Source organism: Natrix helvetica, assembly GCF_964273705.1.
Source record: "Natrix helvetica genome assembly, chromosome: 1".
In the NCBI taxonomy this organism is placed as follows: domain Eukaryota; kingdom Metazoa; phylum Chordata; class Lepidosauria; order Squamata; family Natricidae; genus Natrix; species Natrix helvetica.
In genome coordinates this window covers 126,417,635-126,439,708 of record NC_138548.1, presented here as the reverse complement: position 1 = coordinate 126,439,708, position 22,074 = coordinate 126,417,635, and the positions used below count along the sequence as shown (strand labels likewise).

The window sequence follows — 22,074 nt, the reverse complement described above, 5'->3', positions numbered from 1 at the left end:
AAGTGCTCCCAAAATTCAGACTTACTTTTTTAAAAAAAAGGCATGGAAGGGCAAAATGCAAACGTAACTTCAGATGTGGGAAACAAATAGATAAAAGTACAAGTAATTATTGATTTATGACCGGTCCCTTAGAGACCTTTCAAAGTTATGATGGACTTTCCTGGAGGTACCTATGATCCAAATTCAAAGTTCTGAGGTTCCCCCCCCCCCCCCCCATCATCACTGTTCTTCAAGCACTCAGTAATTGGGCCACATTATGGCTGTTTGCAGCATCCCAGAGTCATGTAACCACATTTCACGATGGTTTTGCCACCACCACCACCCAAAACAGCATTTACGTCCAGTTCTCAGCAAAATCATGCTCATAGTGAAGCATTGGTTCACTTAGTGACTGTGGCGTTTGTTTAATGACTGTTGCAAAACAATCATAAAGTTGGATCGGTCGTGGGGTGATCAACGTGAGTTACAATCATGATGGACAGGCTTCATTACTGCTATAACTCGAGGACTACTGGTATACTTGCCACACATGGTCGCAATGTGGGAGGCAACCATTGATCCCAGTCAATTGTGTCCTTTTCTAGGCTACTCCACAGGATATTAAACTTGATTCTTCTAACCAAGTTTGGATATTAAACTTTATTTTTCTAACCGAGTTTGGATATTAAACTTGATTCTTCTGTTCTCCCTCCCTCCCATCGGCAAATATCCCATATCCAATAGGCTGTTCTCTCTAAAGAACAGGATGACCTTCTCTGGGATTGAGACAGATATTAAGGCAATCCTTCTCCTCCGTTACCTCATCAAACAAGATGATGTCAGGGTTCTTCAAGATGGTACGGGCAATAGCAACTCGCTGCTTTTCCCCACCACTCAGCTTCAGGCCTCGCTCACCAACCTGCGTCTCATAACCTTTGAGGCATAAGCACAGAGGAAAGTAAAACTCTATGTAAAAAAGGAAGGCCATCTGAGATACAAATGGCTGCTTTCTGCCATTCGGGCAGAGCATTTTAAAATCTTTACAGCTATTTGTAATAGCAGTAGCACCATCCTAGATTTACCAGCAAAGAATAAAAAAAAAATCCACCCTTTCCTAAGCAGGTCACTTAAAAATATAAAAAGGGAATAGGATGATTTTGCAAACAGAGACATAGAGGCTAATCTCATTTATTTCACTAGTCAGGATCTCATTCATCAATTGGTCTTAGAAGACTGGTAGGATAGGGTGAGGTTGAATGGATTTGGCCCCTCAGTTTTGGAAACTGTTGGTCAACTTTTTCCCATCTGGCTTCCCAGATACGCCATCCCACAATGTCCATACTCACAGAAAATGGGCTGGATGAGAACAATAGGAATTATTGTTAAACACACAGAGCCTGGTTACTTGAAGGACCACCTGTCTCTCCTGTTATCGGCTCAACTGGTTCAATCCAACAGGGTTGACATGCTCTGGATTCCTTCGAGCAAATGGCGCCACTAAATGGGACCTGAAAGCATGCCTTCTCTATTGCAGCATCTGCCCTCTGGAATGAAGTTCCCTGGAGATCAGAATGGCTCCCACCCTGATGGTGTTCTGGATGGTCTTAAAAGACCTGGTTATTCTCTCAAGCTTTTCATTTTATTTTTCATTTTTCATTTTCATTTAGTCCAAGCACCTTGCGGAACTTACGGATTGGCTGGATTTGCCATCTTATTGCTTTTTAACTGGTTTGAATATTGTTGTTGGGTTGTGTTTTGTGAGCTGCTCAAATTTGATGGCACACAGGTGGTGTCCAAGTCAAATAAATTAATACCGTGTTTCTCTGAAAATAAGACTGGGTCTTATATTAATTTTTGCTCCAAAAGATGCATTGGGGCTTATTTTCTGGTTAGGTCTTGTTTTCTGAGAAATGCAGTACTAAATGCATCCGTCTGGTTGACGATCTTAACTGGGTCTTATTTTGGGGGGGTATGGCTTATGAGCACCCTGAAAAATCATGCTAGGGCTTATTTTCCAGTTGGGTTTTCTTTTGGGGGAAACAGGGTAATACTAATAAAGGCTTCAGATAAGGTTCAGGCAAGAACAAAGGAGGCCCCTTTACACCAAATCAAATTATTGGTCCATACAGATCAAGAATAGTCCTGGCTCCCCCACCACACGACATCTCAAAATGTAGCTACCTATTATTTGCACAGACCTACCGAGCTGTCAATGGCTTTAATTTGGAATTTTTCCCAACTGTATCTGCAGAAATTAAGGAGTAAATCTGAGTCCTGTACTCAACCATCAAGCAGACATCCCAGGGTAATCAGGTGAGATCAAGGCAAAGTGGTAGATAAAGCTGAGGTTGTCCTTACCATCAGGGAACGTAAGGATGCGATCATGGATATTAGCAGTCATGGCAGCCTCCATAACTTCTTCATTGGTAGCATCAATACGACCATATCGGATGTTGTTGCAAATGGTATCATTGAAGAGGACGGTGTCCTGGGGCACTACCCCAATATGGGAACGCACAGAGACCTGCTTTGCCTGTGGATGTGGGCAGATAGAATAGAATAGAATTCTTTATTGGCCAAGTGTGATTGGACACACAAGGAACTTGTCTTTGGTGCATAGGCTCTCAGTGTATATAAAGAAAAATAAAATACATTTAGAAAGAATCATGAGAGACAACACTGACCGTGTTTCCCTGAAAATAAGAAAGGGTCTTATTTTCTTTTTACCCACAAAATATCACTTGGGCCTTATTATCAGGGGATGGTTTATTGTTTTGGGGTTGCCGGGCGGCTGCTCTCTTGTGAGCGGGCTCCCAAAGAGCCAGGCACAGCCTCATGGGCGAATGGCTGTGTTGCGTTGTCGTACGCTCTGCCGGCAGCTGGCCCACAACCATAGAGCATACGCCCAGAGTGGCCACTGCTGGAAGACTCGGTTTGGAAGCTGCTGGAAAAGTCACGCTGGGATGGTGGCGGTGGCAGCGGCGGCGGAGTGCCCTGGCTCTGCAGGGAGAGCTGGGCCAGGGCATTGTGAGGCTGGGAGGCGTGTTAGTGAGAGCGGAACAGCCGCTCACGCAACCCCCCTCTCCAGCCGTGCAGAGTGCCATTCATTGGCATTTTGAAGGCGCCAAGCCACGGGAGCCGGGCGGCGGCAAACAGGCGCTCACGCGGCTTGGCAATACCCCTAGGTCAGTGAATGCTGCTGTGCCCGGCTGGAAAGGGGGTTTGCCGGGTGGCTGCTCGTGAGCGTGGTCGCTTCATGGCTGCTGTGTTGCGCTGCTGCAACAGCGCAATACAGCCATTTGCCCATGAGACTCTTCCGGGCTCTTTGGGAGCCCGCTCACAAGAGAGCAGCTGCCCGACAACCCCCCTCTGCAGCTGGGCACAGTGCTGCTCACCAACCTAGTGGTATCTTGAAAGCACCAAGCAACATGATCACCTTTGCCTCCCCCCCCCCCCCCCGGTTCCTGCAGCTTGGTACCTTTGGGATACCGCTAGGTTGGTGAGTGGCGCTCTGCCTGGCCAGAGGTGGGGGGTTGTCCAGGGGTCTTATTTGCAGGGGAGGGCTTATATTTTTGCCCACCAGAAAAATGTGGCATAGCCTTATCATCAGGACATGTCGTATTTTCGGGGAAACATGGTAGTGATAGTCATAGGTTCCTAATAAGCAATCAAATCATACTAGGAACAAATAAAACAATATAAATTGTAAAGGTAGAAGCAACATGGTTATAATACGTGGGAAGAGAGGTACTAGGAAGGAAGAGAAGCAGCATAGTAATACAGTCTTAGTAAATAATTTGACAGTGTTGTGGGAATTACCGATAGTTGTTTAGCAGAGTGATGGCATTCGGGGGGGAAAGATGAAGGATGAAGTGAGAAACTGTGCAATTCATTTACGCTTAGAATATAGCTGCCATTTTCACACCCACACCAGTCTGATGGATAGTTAGCTTCAGGATAAATGCTAAAGATATTATGAATTATCAGGACTTCCCCAACTGAGGTGAGGGGAACCCCAACTGACACCAATTCAGAGAGTTGGCATTTCAAAACAGCCTTCCCTAACCAGGTACCCTCTTTATCTGCTTAGAGTGAAGGCCCAATCTATCTGGAAAGGATCTGTTTGCAGTAAGCTTAAGATAAACTGAACATATGCCTATTGTCTCTGCTCAGCATCATAATAAGCAGTAGCTCAACCTTTTCAGTCCCTTTGATGAATACAAGGGGAGGCAGAAAACGAAGGAATGCAAATGACTGCAGTGCTGCTGTTTTTCGATCTACTCTAGGGAATGCAGGCACTTTAAACCAGAAACCATACCAAATAATGGACGGGCTCAATCATCTCTGGGGAGTTTCATTATTAGATGACAAATTCTAGGGAAAATGGTTTGGCTGGCAAGATAAAAAGAAGAAAAAAAAAGCCTGTGGGACGCTGTGTTGTGAACATGCACCCCGTAGGAAATTATGCAGCTTTCGACTTGCCTAAACTATTTGTCATCTATCTCTAGATGCCATTTTATCGCTTTCACCTCCCATTGCTTCCTAGGTATTGATTCCAGTAACCAGGACAGATCTAATGAATGAGCTAGATCCTTACGGAAAGGTATAACCATAGGGAGTAATAGAGAGAAAATTAAGAGGATGGATTTGGGGAACCACAGTAGAAGAAGAAGAGACACCAAACAGCTCTAACAGACATGAAAGAACCAGCCGTCCTTTGATATCCCCCACCACCACCACCACACTGAGCTCCCAAAGACTATATGGGCCATCTAAGAATCTCCCTCAATCTCCCTCCCGTAGTCCTTCCCCAGTGAGCTTGGGTGGCCACAGGAGAAGTGGAGGCCTGCTGAGCACAAACCTTTAATCCACCTTTAAATGGAATCATATGTCTGTTGCTGTGGCAATAAACATGAAGAAGCAATTAAGCAGCTGGGTGGTGTCATCAAGCTTTGAGGAGCTCCGAGAGGAGAAGCATAAGTGGGTATAAAAGACATGCAAAGGGTGTTATGTCAATTTGGCTCTATCCAGGGGATCACACTGTACAGCAAGGGTATGGCACCTCTGGGCCTCAGGGTGTTGTTGATAGATAACTACTAGCATCTTCTGACACTGGATAGGGCCACTTGGAGTTACCGTTTTAGTTTTCTGAAGGGAATGGGACAACTCGCCACAGTCAACTCGCCGCGAGACAACTAGCTGTGGGACAATTCAGCAATTCAATTTAATCATTTAAAATAGTTCAAAAATTAGTTTAATTTTTGTCATTCACATTTCATTTTGTCCTTCCTTTGGCATCCTTTCTTTAGTGATTCTATTCCACTATGTCTTTGATATTGGTTCCATGGCGGGTTGGCCATGGCGAGTTGGCTGTGGCAAGTTGTCATGGACCCTTCTGGGGAGCCAATTTTTTTCATTTGTAGAGCCATTCATTTTCTGGATCATAAAGCATAGGTAACCACAATATCCCTCCAACAATTTTTAATTTGACTTCAGGTATACAGAATGCATGTGAGAGATTAAACTATCTGTATAGCTTTCTTGAAAACAAATTGTGGTCAAACAATGGTTTCTCATATCCCTGACTTTAAACTGCACCTATTCTCTCCCTTTTGTATGATCAAAACCTCCTCAGTACTTAGGTTTGTTTTCCTCTGATAAGATTGTATTTCTTTACATTTGTGAGGTCAGAGCAGATTTTCTTTTGCCCTCAAATCTATCTTAACATTTCATGTCTTTCCTAGCTGTTTAATTTTATATTCTGATGTAAAATTCTTCAAAGTATCCGTTGCTTTAATCATCTCCAATAATTTGGTGCCACTAAGAGTCCTGAGCAGTTAGGCAGACCTAAAGACACCAGTTTCAATAGAGATCCTAGGAGGACATATTCAGCTATATATATATTCCTCTGCTGACTGGTCCCAACACAGTAGTGCATACAAGCTACCGTATTTTTCGGAGTATAAGACGCACCGGTGTATAAGATGCACCCAGGTTTTGAAGAGGCAACTTTTTTTAAAAAAGTAGGTAGGTAGAAAGAGGGATAGAGAGGGAGTGAAAGAAAGAGAAATACAGTAGGTAGGTAGGGAGAGAGAGAGAGTAGTTAGGTAGGTAGGTAGATAAAGGGATAGAGAGAGAGAGAAATAGAGAGAGAAAAATACAGTAGGTAGGGAGAGAGTGTAGATAGGTAGGTAGGTAGGTAGGTAGAGGGATAGAGAGAGAAATAGAGAGAGATAGGGAGAGAGAGAAATACAGTAGATAGGTAGGGAGAGAGAGAGAGTAGGTAGGTTGATAGGTAGAGGGATAGAGAGAAAAATAGAGAGAGAGAGTAGGTAGAGAAAGTAAATAGGTGGGGGGAGAAATACAGTAGGTAGATAGGGAGAGAGAGAGAGTGTGTAGATAGGTAGGCAGGTAGGTAGAGGGATAGAGAGAGAAATAGAGAGAAAGAGAGAGAGAGAGAGAGAGAGAGAGAGAGAAATACAGTAGATAGGTAGGGAGAGAGAGAGAGTAGGTAGATTGGTAGGTAGAGGGATAAAGAGACAAAAATAGAAATACAGTAGATAGGTAGGGAGAGAGAGAGTAGGTAGGTAGGTATATAGGTAGAGGGGAGAGAGAGAGAGAGAGAGAGAGAGAGAGAAATACAGTAGGTAGGTAGGGAGAGAGTGAGTAGGTAGGTAGATGTTTCCAGGTGTATTTATCCATGTGTTGGAGAAGGAAATCGCTGACAACCTGTAGCACCTAAAACTTTGTTTCTGCTAGCACAGCACTTGACCAATATAATTCTCATCAACCACACTAACTAAACAGCTTTCCGAAAAGGGGGGCGGGGGGGAGTTTTTGCAGTCTGCAAACCTCCCTGTTTTTTTTTTAAACAAAAGGCATGAATAGCCTTGGGGGGGGGGGGGCTTGTAGAGTGCTCCTGGGAGGGTCAAAAACGAGCAAAAAACGCCCCATTTGTTATGAAAACAGGCCGTTTTTTGTCAAATAAATTGCATGCATAGCCTTATGGAGGCTTAGAGTGCTGCTGGGGGCTGGGGGGGGGCAAAAAATGGCCCATTTTTCACTCATTTCTGCCCTCCCCAGCCCCCAGTCGATCTCTGAAAGCCTCCATAAGGCTATGCATGGCCATTTTGGTGAAGGGGTGGGGCTTTGGGTGGCAAAAGGTGCACCCAGATTTTCAGCCTCTTTTTAGAGGAAAAAGGGTGCGTCTTATACTCCAAAAATACGGTATGTTATGTCAGGTGAGGCTGCAACAGGGCAATTTATCTAGATAATATTCTGGGGCACACTTCCCATCCTCTTCCTACCCCACTTCAGTTGAAATGAACCTTCTCAATGCCTTCATCCATGGTGGATGACTTTCTATTATCAACACTTCCCAGTGGGTTTGTTACCTTAGAGATATCCTGTCCATCTATTCGTATGCAGCCTCCCCACACATCATAAAAACGGAAGAGCAGGCGGATAATGGTACTCTTTCCTGACCCAGAAGGTCCCACCTGGAGAGAAAGGGAAAGAAAGCAAAGTGTCCCTATGAATTAAACATGTGAGAAGAAATAGAAAGTAAACAGACTTAAGTTTCAACCTCTGTTTTTGACCCCTTATTTGGGGCCCGTCATTGTTCCTATCAGATGGGAGACAAAAGAAAGCACTGTACAATTACAAAACATTTACAGCAGAGCCATTTCTATCTCCTTACCAGTGCTACAGTTTGTCCGGGCATTGCGGTAAAGGAAACGTCATGTAAAATTTCCTTCCTGTGTGGAGAATAACAAAAGAGAGCAGTCACCCATCTCTCAACCTTCACTGCTCTCCTGAAGCTCCCTGGTGAGACCTCCCACACAGGATGCCCTCCTCTGTTCCAGAAACAGACTTCTTCCAGTTTGCTGGAGAGGCAGCAGAATAGTTTGAATAACAATGACCACGGTTTGCTCCACAGAAGCAACCTAGGTTAAGAGGATTACGATACAGATAAAAGAAAGAAGGTTTTTGAACTATTTTACTAATTCCCCAAACAACTTTCGGAAAAGGTCCCTATCTTTCTCACTGGTCACAATTCAGAAGGGAGATACAAAACATGTTTCTTTCTGAGCTTTATCTAATCCAGAGTTGGAAAGCTTTAATGAGACAGCATATGGCTCATATTCATATTGTCACCATCACTAACCTTTCTCTTTCTTTGCTTATTGAGTACCTATTCTCCATGTGACCGGCCTACTGTTGGAAACATGTTCGACCCTTCTTGTTCAGCACTATTGCCTTCTCTACTCACCCTTCTGTGTAGCCAAAATGGACATTTTCAAATTCCACACGTCCTGAGAGAAATCGAAGATCTCCAGCACCTGGTTCATCCTTCACCTACAAGTTAACACATCTGTGACATTTTCTGTATTTTAGGATCCTGGCTGGCTAAGTTGCCAGAGGCAGGAAGATTTGCCCTAATGGCCAAGAAGTTGCGCTGGGAGGCCATTTATAGTACAGAAGTGCCATCCCTGAGGTAGAACATTTGTTTTTCAGGCACGACATTCAGGTTGTAGCAGTTGCAATAATAAAAGCTAGATAGCAGATGGTAAGAAAGGCTTCTTTTGGAAGTTCTGGACAGTTGCCGCCACAGTAGAAGAGTCTGATCTGGAACTTCACATTTATATGCTCCAAAGTTACACCTTGGAGAGGGTCAGATACAGATTCTAATGGTGACATACCTAATTATCAGTATTGCCATTAAAAATTATCAGTCTGAAAATGGCAAATGCCATTTAGCTCCTGGCTAACTCAAATATGGCTATTAAAAAAAACAGTTACAATAGTGGCCAAACTAAGATACATCCTGAAAATTAATTAGGTTCTCTCCAATTTGTGTCATCAGAGACTTCCAGCTCCTAAGTCAGGAGGTTCAGGCCACTGTTGGAAGGAAGCTCCAAAGCAGCTGGATGGCATCAGGTTGGGAAGGGCTAAATTAAACTGCCATCCCTAAGCAGTGCACTCATGGGATGTTTTTAAGGACTGCTTTATTTAGTGACAAGAAATTCCAGCCCTAAGTCATTAGGGTCATTAAGCAACAATTATTTATAGTTTATAATATATGGGTTATAATTCACAATGAAGGGAAAATAAGATGATCCACTATAATCACATATGATCTGCCTTACCTCCTGTTCCTCACTGAAGAGCTCAAACATATTCTCCATGTCAACAAATGAGGACTGGATCATTCTAGAAAGGAAAAGCAGAAGCTCCATTGCAACAAAGTTCTGAAGGTTTCAGAAAAGAAAAGGGAGTGAAGCAGACAAGGACTTATATCCCAATAGAGCAATCTTTTATACCTAAAGCATGAACACAAACTCCATCAGTCCCATATTTTTAACACGCCTGCACATAGTGAATTACCTCACACCTTTTAAAAAATATCTTTGATAGGGGAAGAGTAAAAGAGAGGGCAAATTAAATTATTACAAATATATATATAATGAAATCGACATATAATTTCTAGGGCTGCGTTTTATTTTTCAAATCTGAGCTCAACTTTCTAGGCATGAGAAATTTTAATGATAATTCCTTTCATTACTGGACATAGAATTATTCATGCAAAAGGAAATATTATAAGAAAATATTTGTACTTGAGTAGAACAAAACATACTATTTCATACTTTTCCATGACTTACAATTACTTTTCAGTAACCAAATAGTTATTAAACTTTGCATTTTGTTAATTATCAAGATTTTTCTCTCTATTGGCTAAACAATTAGCCCACTACAAAAAAAAGCTGAAGTACAAAGGAGACATTCATTTGTACTTATTTTAGTTGTCGTATAACTCAAGGCAAAATTCAACCTTGCCCGCGATATACTATATTCTCATGAGTTTTTTTCCCTACAAGATTAACAGACTGTTATTATAATCTGAAATTTTAAAATAAGTCTATATTTCAGCAATTAGTCCAATTCCTCTTTTACGTCAAACATCTCAGAAATGGATTATTTCTATTTGCTGCCTGTCTCTGTATAAAGCTGTTAGACAAACACTATTCACAAGAGTCATGATGGGCATAATATAGATTGCTACCAGTTGCCAGGTGATCTGAAGTAGATTGAGCTGGGTGGCTATATAAATTTGAAGACAAATAAACAAAAAGCCCGAATGCATTGTTCCTTCATTCTTATACCGTTCATCTGAGGTGCTTATCTAACCTGGTCCCTGTTCACAGTTCTGTTTATTGCTGCTGTAGGTATTATTATTAGATTCAGAATAATGGTTCTTTTCTTGTTATAGGGAAATTGAAATCTGAGAAATGAGATATGGTGCTCTGCTTGGAGCAGGCTGTAAATCAAATAACGGTATATAACTCCCCAAGCTCATCAACCTAGTTCTCTTTGTTTCACCCCAAATGGCTAATAAAACATACAAAAAAGTAGCCCAGCAAGGAAATTACCTGTAATATGTGCCAAACCAATTCAGTGGAGTATACAGCTGAATAATGTACGTGCCAAAGAGAACATAATCGCCTACCTGGAGGAAATAGGAAGAATATATCCATTTTTGCAATAACAATTGTTCCCTCCCATATAATACATCGAATAGGGATTTTTCAAATTCAGATTCACATGATGAATCCTGAAGATCAAGTGTCCAAGAGCCCTATTAGATTTACTTCCCTTGTCTTTTGTTCAATGAAGGTGATTTGTTTTTTTATTTAAGTAGATTATAGGTTTGAGATATTCAACATTTTAAAAGAAAACCAAGGGAAAATGTCCTATTGATGTTCAGAGAATAGAAATACAAACATCAAATATTCTGTTGAAGCAGAGTGATTGACCTAGGTCAGTGTTTCTCAAACTTGGCGACTTTAAGTCCTGTGGACTTCAACTCCCAGAATTCCCCAGCCAGCTATGCTGGCTGGGGAATTCTGGGAGTTGAAGTCCACAGGACTTAAAGTCGCCAAGTTTGAGAAACACTGACCTAGGATGATACCGTGTGCAATATATACATTTCTGCTGTGTTTGTTTAAAAAAAATGAGTAAGCCCCCCTTTCAATGTATAAACCTATCACAGAATGACTTGCATATTTTCCACTAATCCAGCCTTGAGATGCAGAGACTGAATTCTTTCTAGACCAAGGTAAAGTTCAACTTATATGACAATAACCAGTTATATCTCTGTTTTTCGGTATTCTCCTCCCATCAGTTAAATGGTAGATTTCCGTGTGTTCTAACATAGAGCTCATTTGAAGGACCAGATTTCATATTTGGGGCAGTTTAAGATATTGCCTTTCTAGCGGTATATATGATCAAAACTACCTCTCAATCTGTTGTTGATACATATGAAAGAAAAAGAATAAAGCAAACATTTGCATTGCTTATTTTTCTCTAAATCCATGTGGAAGCCGAAGGAAGGAAGGAAGAAATTAATTTACCAGTTAAATCAAGCAAAAATTAATTGGAGCAGAGTGGTTCAGTAACTCCCAGGTTTTTATTTTATTTAGATTAGCACTAAATCAAGCTCAGTTTGCCTGCAATTCATACTCAACACGTTTTCCTCAATTTAGATGTGAATGTGCCAGCCAGGTTACATTTTTATAGCCATATTTCTCCATGACCACCTCTGGTTTTAAAAAGTGCCTCCTGTCCCTCAGATTGCGCTCCATGTGGGGAATGTGTTTTCACATCTGGAGTAGAAACCCAAAACATCCGGATTTCTTTCTTCTGATGTTTGTGGAAACCGGCTCCCATTTGGCGAGGCCCACCCCTCTCTCCTGCTTAGATCTCCTAATTGGTGACAAATCTTTTCCAGCTTGGCCTCTTGTTTGCAAAAGCTTTTGTTCTCCGAGGTCCAATTCTCCAGTTGGTTTTGTTTTAATCTTCTCCACCCTGGGCTGCCCATTTTTCTCAGCATGACCAGAGACTTACCTTCAGATCCTACATTCAGAAAACACTCGTTTATAGAATACGGCATTCAATTCTTAAATTCAGAAAAGACTAGCTTATAGAAGACTACAAAGACTTTTGTCCATTAGCCACCAGGTATCACAACTAAATTTAAAGACATTCAGCAATTTCTTTCATATTTTTGTATGGCAAGTTCTTCCAGCTATTTAGTTACTAGAGCATTCCTGCTTTTCATGGGACTCTGCACCTCATTGCAAGATTACCAGTAAGTGTTAGGCAGAGAAACCTAGCGCTGCTGTACTTCCAGTATCAATTTCATGACTGTGTTTTAAACAGGTCCGGTGCCTGTTCCTTTGCAAGCAGAAATATGTAAAACTGCTCAGTGTTTAAGTACAGACATTTTAAAAACATTTGGTAAAGGTAGCACCATAATGGTCTAAAAACTTCTTAACTCGTGGCAAATCATTCAGGAAGCCCAATCTGGAGGGGCCTCAACAGTAAGGATGAGTTGTAGACTTGTTGTCCCAAAGGTACTTTTTCAAGAGGCAACTGGGCTTTCTGGTTTTTCTTTGAAGACGTTTCGCTTCTCATCCGAGAAGCTTCTTCAGTTCTGACTGGATGGTGGGGAATGGAAGGATTTATCCTCCTTGCAGATAGCTGGTCATTTGCATTCTTTTAGCTATACGGGATGGCCTAGAGCCGAGGGAGTTCACTGTTCCTCAGATATCCGGGTGTGAGTCACTTGGTGTGAAATGGGGCCCAGGGAGGCAGTGGGGTTTGCTGATTGTATACTTGGCTCCTCGCTATACGTCAGCAGCCCTGCCCGAGCTCCTCGAGCTGATCTCGGAGACGGCGGTGGAGATCCCCAAACTTTTAGTTATGGGGGACTTCAACCTGCCATCGACGGGAGCAGCATCCGAGGTAGCTCGGGAGTTCATGGCTTCCATGACAGCCATGGGCCTGACCCAACTAATTCAGGGCCCCACACACGAAGGTGGTCACACACTGGACCTTGTTTTTGTATCTGAGCAGTGGACGAGTGATCTGGGAATAGGGGATTTAGATATTACCCCCCTGTCATGGTCAGATCACTCATGTCTCCGGCTAGACTTCCCTGGCGCTACCCCCCACCGCGAGGAGGCGGAGCCAGTTCGTCCAAGCTGGTACCGCCCCAAGCGCCTGATGGAACTAGATAGGTTCCAGACGGAGCTTGGGCCATTACCTGTAGCCCTGACCCGCGCTCGGTCGGAGGACCTAGTGGCCGCCTGGAATAGGGCGACGGCTGGGGCCTTGCGACCTCTCCTACGGCAGCGACTCACCCGGGCACCTTGGTATACCAAGGAGCTCAGGGTGATGAAGCGCCATAGAAGACGTCTAGAGAGCAGGTGGAGGTCCTCACGCTCCGAGTCTGACCGAACACAGGTAAGAGCCTATTTACGGACCTACCTTGTGGCATTGAGAGCGGCCAAACGTAGACATTGCACCGCTCTTATTGCGTCTGCGGATAACCGCCCTGCCGCCCTGTTTAGGGTGACCCGCTCCCTCTTGGTTCAGGAGACGCGGGGGGCACCCTTACAGGGAAGAGCAGAGGAGTTTGGAGAATATCTACAGAACAAAGTCGCTCAGATCCGAAGCGGATGGGCCCCCTCCAGTGGTCTGGACGGGCCGTCAACAGCGAGTCTTGTGAATCCACTCTGGGAGGAGTTTGACTCTGTTGCCCCCGAGGATTTAGACAGGTTGCGTGGACGTCTACAACCCACCACATGTTCATTGGACCCGTGTCCCTCCTGGTTGGTACTGGCATCCTGGGAGGTGACACGAGGCTGGCTTCTGGGCCTGGTGAATGCCTCGTTGGGGGAGGGATCCTTACCATCTGCCTTGAAAGAGGCGGTGGTGAGGCCCTTACTCAAGGGGTCTTCGCTTGACCCAATGGAGCTAGCTAATTATCGTCCAGTCTCCAACCTTCCCTTTCTGGCGAAGGTTGTTGAGAATGTGGTGGCGCAGCAATTTCCACGTCACCTTGATGAATCCGACTATCTAGACCCACGCCAGTCCGGCTTCCGACCCGGACACAGCACCGAGACAGCCTTGGTCGCGTTGGTGGATGATCTCTGGAGGGCCAGAGATAGAGGTTATTCCTCTATCCTGGTCCTATTAGACCTCTCAGCGGCTTTTGATACCATCGACCATGGTATCCTACTGCGCCGGCTGGAGGGGATGGGAGTCGGAGGCACTGTTTTGCGGTGGTTCGGCTCCTACCTCTCTGGCCGGATGCAATATGTGTTGACGGGGGGGCAGAGATCGACCCTGAGGCCACTCTCTTGTGGAGTGCCGCAGGGGTCGGTCCTCTCGCCCCTTCTGTTCAATACATATGTGAAGCCGCTGGGCGAGATCATCCGTGGTTTTGGGGTTGAATACCATCTGTACGCTGACGACACTCAGCTGTACATTTCAACCCCGAGCCACCCCAACGAGGCTGCTGAAGTGATGTCCCGGTGTTTGGAAGCCGTCGGGGTCTGGATGGGGGACAACAGACTCAAACTGAACCCTTCCAAGACTGAGTGGCTGTGGCTACCGGCGCCTCGGTTCAGCCAGCTGACCCCATCGCTGGCCATAGGGGGCGAGCAATTGCCCCCTGTGGAACGGGCGCGCAATTTGGGCGTCCTCCTAGATGCCCGGCTGTCAATGGATGACCATGTGGCAGCCATGGCAAGGGGGGCGTTCCACCAGGTTCGCCTGGTGCGCCAATTGCGCCCCCTTCTGGATCGGGATGCCCTACACAGAGTCACTCATGCGCTGGTGACGTCTCGCCTAGACTACTGTAACGCTCTCTACATGGGGCTTCCCTTGGGACGCGCCCGGAGACTGCAGCTAGTCCAGAACGCGGCCGCGCGGGTTGTCATGGGGAGCTCTAGATACTCCCATGTAACACCTCTCCTGCGCGAGCTGCACTGGCTACCTGTAGTTTTTCGGGTGCGTTTCAAGGTCCTGATTACCATCTTTAAAGCGTTCCATGGCATAGGACCTAGTTACCTGCGGGATCGCATCCTCCCACATACATCCCTGCGGCCAATCCGCTCTCACAGGGAGGGGCTTCTCCAGGTGCCGTCCACTAGGCAATGCCAGCGGGCGACGCCAAGGAGTAGGGCCTTCTCTGTGATGGGCCCAACCCTCTGGAATGACCTCCCCCCCGATATCAGAACCACCACAGACTTCCGCTCCTTCCGACAAAAATTGAAGACTCACCTGTTTCGATTAGCTGGCCTGGCATAATTATAATTGTGACAACTGTTACCTCCTGGAAACATATTCTTACCTGGTTATTTATAGGGTACGGTTTTAAATTTAACTGATTTTAGGGTTTTTAGAACCAGATTTATATTCTTCCGTACAGTTCTTTTTAAATTTTTAACCTCCTCCTTATGTGTATTTATATCTGTATTTATATTTGTATTTGATACTTATTGTTTGTTGTGTGGACTGTACACCGCCCCGAGTCCTTTTCGGGAGAGGGGGCGGTCTAGAAATTCGAAGAAAATAAATAAATAAATAAATAAATTTTAGCGAGCTGTTAAGGTCATCTGGAGGCTTATCTGTGTATCAGGGTCACCTGATGACATCAGAAGCGAAACGTCCTCAAAGAAAAACCAGAAAGTCCAGTTGCCTCTTGAAAAATCACCTTTGGGACAACCATGACCTGGATGACTGAGGATCTCTATAGAGATTTGTGGACTGGTTCTTGTTTCAGATTCTCCATACAGAGAGAAACCACTTCCAGTATGCAGTCAGCGAGAACTTACATAGAGCTTCTTCTTAATCACATAAGAAGCACATAGGAGTGATCCAGCCAGCAGCCCCACACCAATCACCAGATTCTGTGTCTGATTTAACAGGGCCAGAGAGGCATTCACTTTCCATTCTGCAACCTACCAAAAGAAAAGGAAAGGGGGAAAAAAATCAAGAGCTGCACGGTGCCATCCTGAAAAACTCTGCAGCCCACAGAGAAATCATTCAACAGAACTTGCACCCTATAGTCAGAGACCATTGAGGCATCCAGGAATGGACGAGTTGTGTCTTCTTCACCCTTCTACAGGACAATTTAGATCAGCCACCCAATGCTTTTCTAAAATATCTCTCTCCTCTTGATATGCAGATTCTCAACACAACCCCAAGAGTGCTTTATAATAGACGTCAAAGAAACAAGTCCAAACATTGAATAAGGATCCTTATATACCTGATATTTGACAATGGCGTCACCGAAACGTCTAGCCTCATAGTCTTCTGCATTGTAATACTTCACCTGCAACGAACCAAACCAGGGACTGGTCAGTATAGAAATGATGTTCTTTACTCGAAGTCACCCAACTTTTATTATTCTAAGTTAACTCTTGACACACAAAGATATATTAATTAAACCTGGATGGGGGAAAGGAGGGGGGGGTTGAGCCTTAGATCAAACTGGAAATCTCTTCCTCCTCTAAGCAAAAATGTGAAACTGAAGCAATTTCAAACAAAAAAAAAAAAAAAAGGGGGGGGGGGTTGAAGGCAGCCAGAATGCTTCGCTGCCACCCCTTGCACTTCCTATTCCCACCCACCAGCTATGGTAAGGTGAGGTCCTAAGTACCGTCTCAAAGTTGAGAAGTGAGTCAACGGCTCGAGATTTGGCATCATTGTCACGAAGATTCATGTCACGGCGGTACTTTGTTCGCCATTCAGTCAGTACTATAGTCAGTGCTACATGGAAAAAAAGAGGCCGGCTATCACTATAGCAAATTCACACAGGTATCATCAGCAATAGGATTTGATTCTTTCCATTTCGGACCATAACCAAGACTATTCAAAAAATGGCAAAAGAGAAAAGCATTTTTTAAAACTGAAATTATTTCAGCATGTATCTATCCAGCAAATTATTTCGGTATGTATCTATATACATAAGGGACATGGTGGCTCAGTGGCTAAGACGCTGAGCTTGTCGATCAGAAAGGTTTGCAATTTAGCGGTTCGAATCCCTAGCGCTGCGTGACGGCGTGAGCTCCCGTTACTTGTCCCAGCTTCTGCCAACCTAGCAGTTTGAAAGCATGTAAAAACGCAAGTAGAAAAATAGGGAACCACTTTGGTGGGAAGCTAACAGCATTCCGTGTGCTTTCAGCGTTTAGTCATGCCGGCCACATGACCAAGGAGATGTCTTCGGAGAGCACTGGATCTTCAGCTTTGAAACGGAAACGAGCACCGCCCCCTAGCATCAGGAATGACTAGCACATATGTGCAAGGGGAACCTTTACACACACACTATTTCTTTCACCCTAATATAGACAGCTGAACAACAGGTAATCAGTGATAGCCCCGATGCAGGAATGTACAAGTTGTTCTGATCTTGAAATAGGCATCCCTTTGTCCTAAACTCTGACTTGAATTCAAGAGAAAATGAGACATTTTGTTTCACTTTGTCTGGGTGTTCAAATATCCCACATTTTTTAAAATAAAGAATATTCTATAACTAAGGAATTTTGGAATACATTAATTAATAAAACAGGAACGTTCCACTTCTGCAGTGAGTAGCATGAGATAGTGGCTGGAGAAGAAGGTGGGGTTGAGGACAAGAAAATAAGACAAGAAACAGGTTGCTTTTTTTCTTTAAAAAAAAAAAGATTTTAGACAAGAAAAAGATTGCTCCTTACTTGATACAAGGTTAATGGTTTTTTTTTTAAAAATGTATTTGCTCCGGGAAAGTCAATGTTTCTGAATTCTAACATTGTCCCTGAATTATTTTTCCCCTTCTGTGGGCAGATTTCCAAAAATTATATTATTTGCTTTGCAGATAGCCAAATGCAAGAGAATTCTGTGCATATGCAACAGACCTAAACTGCTAGCCAAAAGTCTGTTTTTGATGTTGTTCCACTTTTATGATCTATTCAGAAGCCAATGCATTGTAGCTACTGCTTGTCACTGCACTCATGTTGTTTGTGAAGGCACACTAAGGATTCCATTGTGTGAAATGGGGATTTAGTTTGAGCCAAGTTTTTTTTTTTTTTAGATTTGCTGGTACGAGGCAATGAATTACTCTTGCGCCTATTTTTGTAGCTGTCGGGATGAAATACAGAAAGTCATGGGCATCTTTCACTGCCATTCACATTTCTCATTATTTCCTAAGTTTGCACAGCCACAAGGGTTGTGACTTTTGTCCTACATGAAGACAATCCATTAAAACACTTTAAACAAGCATTCTGAAGGGGACACTTTTATTTTAAGATTTTGTGCATTTCCCCCCATTTTGTTTCCATTTCCCATTTAGGAATGAGTAGCTAAACAGGGCCTTCCACTCTGACTTGCAAAAGAGCATTTCCTGCAAACCTACCATTAAATATGCTTAATGCATATAATTTGCAGAGACACAATTAAATTAAAGGTTGGACCAAGATAAAATTTCTCAGGATTCTCGAAACAGGAGCTGACGTCGCAACTATACGGCTTGCGATCTCGGAGTTCCGAGATCGCAGTTGATACTTTTGCCACTGGATGGTCCTTCTGGACCTAAACCGTCCCGAAGAGATGGTGACAGGGAAGAGTACGTCTTGTTGATCTCAGGGACATCGCAAAGTCCCTGATTGATCCAAGAGAATCTCTTCTTGCCAGCGCCAGAAGCACAGCCAAAAGCTGCTGAAGTTGGGACAGCTACGGAACGGGAGGAAAGCAGAAAGAGAAAGTGTGTCCATCTGGTGAGGAAATCTTATTGTTATAAAAGAGACTGCTCCCCAAAAATTAAAGTTAAATTAAATTTGGAAACAGAAGAAAATAAGCGGCGAAATTAAGCTACAATGGACAGTGTGTTATCTTTTTTAAATTTTCTTTTATGGATGGAATTTTTGCAAATATTTCCTATTTTTTAAAGTGAACGGATTAGTTTTTCTTATTCTACTTCTTTTTTTACCTATGGATTAAAATCTTTTTCTTTATTTTTACAATACTGATTTGGATGGTGTGTTTTTCTATTTTGCTTCACTTAAGAATTTGTTTCTTTTAAGCCTGGAATATAAAGAAGATATAAAAGGAATACAAAGAGGATTGCAATATCAGAGGGAAAGGAAGTAACACTGCCACTTGGAGGCTGGAGGCTTGAGTCTTGGAAACATTGCCCTTTTTTTTTTTTCTTTGATCATTTTGACTTTGCACTTCAAGGTTCTTCAGCTTGTTTATAGAGAGTGATAAGGAGAAGAGCACAAGTTGTTTATACAGGTGCACTTTGGGAGCTTCATTGGCAGCTGGAGGGAAGTGAAAACAAAGACTTTTTTGAAAGATTATAAATGAAATTGCATCAAATCTAATAAAAAGTTTTGAAAGCTAGAGTGGCAGTGTTTACCAGTTGGAAGAATAGCAAAACATCAAATAGAAACCTTAACATTGCAAAAGATTATGTTTGAAATTCAAAAATTATTAGAAGTAACAGAGAACATTGAGAAGAGATTGGAAAACATAGATTGTAAAACACTAAAATTTGATGGAAAAATTGAAGATGTTCATCAAATGGAAAAAGTGGAGGCTAGAGTCCTAAAAATTGAAGGGAAAAATGAACAAAGAGACAATATAATTGTTGATACCAACAGTGAACTGAGCATGGTTGAAAATGAAAAGAGTGAAACATGGAAAGGGGAGATAGATTGACAAGAGCTCTATCCCAGATTTCAAGGTATAGAAGAAAAAAAAAGAGAAGAATTGATGGATCTAAGGAGAGAAACTTTGTCAGAAGCACTATTGATAACCAAAGGTAAGCTGATTAAAGAAGCAAATGGAGGGTTTCGAGATTATATAAGATATGCAACAAGCAACAAGTTGCGAAGAGAAGTCCATACAAATCTTATTAAGGAAACATTCAAAAGACTATTCCCACAAATGGCAAAAGCCATAAGACTGCACTATTACTGGAAAGACACAGTTGATATATGAAAGCTTATAATAAAAAATTAGTCAAATTTAGTTAAATTTAGAGCATTAAAAGGAAATTGGATATAAATTTAAATAATGATTAAGAAAGGAGGTCTAGAAACTTTGTTATTAAATATAATCAATTTTTTATTTAGAACATGTCATAAAGATGTAATGTTACCGGATGACAATGGAAACAGTTAACGGAATGCCATTATGTGGTTTTTCTTTAAATTTTGGAATATTTTATATAAAAGGACGTTAAAACAATTATAGTCAAATGAAGGTTGAGGTATGATGATAGTAATATATATAAATATACTTGATTTAAATATATATAACTTGATATGAATTATAGGTGATGACTGTGGAAGGGATGCACAAAGGTTTTTTGTAACCAATTGATACACTTTCTACAATCTGTAATGGAAGATGGTTTTGTGGTGTTTTTTGTGTTTTGTTTGTCTGTGTTTATTCAAAAATAAAAAATTCTTATATATAGAAAAATTTCTCAGGATTCTCCCAAAAGAAAGCAATCTATTGGTGGTTGAAAGACTAAATTTTGAAAATTCATTGGAGTTGGAGGAGAGAGATATTGAACTCCATAGTAGGCAGGAGAACAACATTATGACTTTACTTATTCAAGGATATTAGGGCATTTCATGGAGATTAGGTTTTGTGGCGACTTTAGTTAACTTGTGGCTTATATTTGCCATGGTGGCGCAATGAAGGCTACGTCAGCTGACTGCTAGCTGCAGTTTGGCAGTTCAAATCTCAGCAGCTCAAGGTTGACTCAGCTTTCCATCCTTCCGAGGTGGGTAAAATGAGGACCCAGATTGTTGGGGGCAATATGTTGACTCTGTAAATTCCTTAGAGAAGACTGTAAAAGCACTATGAAGCGGTATATAAGTCTAAGTGCTAAGTGCTATATTTCATTTGGTTTTCTACCCAAAAATGACCAAAAAAAAATTTCCTCCATTTTTCAGCAGTTTTACTTGGTGACTTTTGTGGCTTTATGAACCTCATGCCACTCACGGATTACCTACCCCTATTTTAATTGCACCAGAACCAACAAGACAAATTAGTCATGCCTAATTAAGTTCTACTATGTTAAATTAGTTTCCAATAGGCAAGAGTCTGAATCTATCTCAATGCAAAGTTAGCTTATTGTCCTAGATTTGTGTAAGATACTTTGCGTCAGATCACAACAGAAAACTATGTATGTCTGTCATACTCCCTGCATAGCTTTACTTCCTTTGCTTATGAGATCTGAGAGGAGTAGAAGAGATACAGAATTCTCTCTCAGGGCAGCTGAAGGTCAAAGAACGTCATCCCGGGTGTCATTTACCTTGCTAAAATGAGACCCTGCTTGTTCAGCAATGTAAGGCATATTCAGAGAACAATTTGGATGTTAGTGTCCCAGCAGGAGCAAAGTGTTAAAATCCCTTTTAATTATCTAGGTTGGGAACTGGATCAGAACTGAATCATCTGCTCTTTTTCAAAAAACAGCCTCTCCTTCAAATATCTTGGCATTATAACTCCAGAAGACCCAGCTATTCTGGCCATTGGCCTTCAGGGCTGGAAATTCTGGGTTGTAATTTCATTAATCGGGGGTGGGGGGGAGTAGCATTATGTGGGGGAAGACTTTTATTGAATTATAATTCCTAATTCCATTAGGTCGGTACCATAGGCTTAATTCTGAAGACAATGGAAACCTTTCTCTGCTCCCATCCTCCCCGTGCGCGCGCCCGCCCACGCGCACATACACACACTGTTGCTCCTGGCATCAAAACACTCACTGAGGTAAAGGCTCATACAGAGGAAGATGATGAGGCCGAACCAGCCGCTGAAGGTAACGGCGAAATACACAATAGCGATTATAATATCAGCCACCGTGGGTAGGATGCTGAATATGATGTAACTGTAGGATGAGAAGGTGGGAAACTAAGATCACACAGAGTACAAGGGGGGCCTTCCAAAACTCCTCCCCCCCTTCCTCCTGGGGTGAGAAGGAGAAGAGCTGACTGCAGGAATCCCCGCCAGCTGTTGAACGCTGACGGATTCCCACCAATCAGACATGCCCTCATACCTGAGTAGGTTGTTGATGCTGCTAGTGCCTCGGTCAACACTGCGTAACACCTCGCCTGTCTTGCGCTCCAGGTGCCAGCGAAGGGACAGGTTATGGAGATGCCGGAGGAGCTCTATCTGGACTTCGCGGCTGGTGAACTGCTGCACGCGGATCCACAGAAAGGTGCGCATGTTGCTAATGAAGCCGGTTGTTCCTATAGCAAG

The 22,074-nt window shown here is 42.9% G+C and overlaps 1 protein-coding gene across 1 annotated transcript in view; it reads right to left on the bottom strand.

Annotated features, from left to right (window-relative positions):
* The window catches only part of ABCB6 (ATP binding cassette subfamily B member 6 (LAN blood group)), a 45,732-nt gene that overhangs the window by 4,738 nt on the left and 18,920 nt on the right, over window positions 1-22,074 (bottom strand). The window contains exons 6-17 of the mRNA XM_081934716.1: window positions 21,872-22,064; window positions 21,582-21,703; window positions 16,487-16,596; window positions 16,097-16,162; window positions 15,663-15,788; window positions 10,410-10,486; window positions 9,129-9,192; window positions 8,252-8,337; window positions 7,679-7,736; window positions 7,374-7,478; window positions 2,338-2,512; window positions 800-912 (exon numbers count right to left, since the gene is read on the bottom strand). Of these exons, the coding sequence (XP_081790842.1) occupies window positions 800-912; window positions 2,338-2,512; window positions 7,374-7,478; window positions 7,679-7,736; window positions 8,252-8,337; window positions 9,129-9,192; window positions 10,410-10,486; window positions 15,663-15,788; window positions 16,097-16,162; window positions 16,487-16,596; window positions 21,582-21,703; window positions 21,872-22,064 (1,295 nt within the window). The remainder of the gene's footprint in view (window positions 1-799; window positions 913-2,337; window positions 2,513-7,373; window positions 7,479-7,678; window positions 7,737-8,251; window positions 8,338-9,128; window positions 9,193-10,409; window positions 10,487-15,662; window positions 15,789-16,096; window positions 16,163-16,486; window positions 16,597-21,581; window positions 21,704-21,871; window positions 22,065-22,074) is intronic.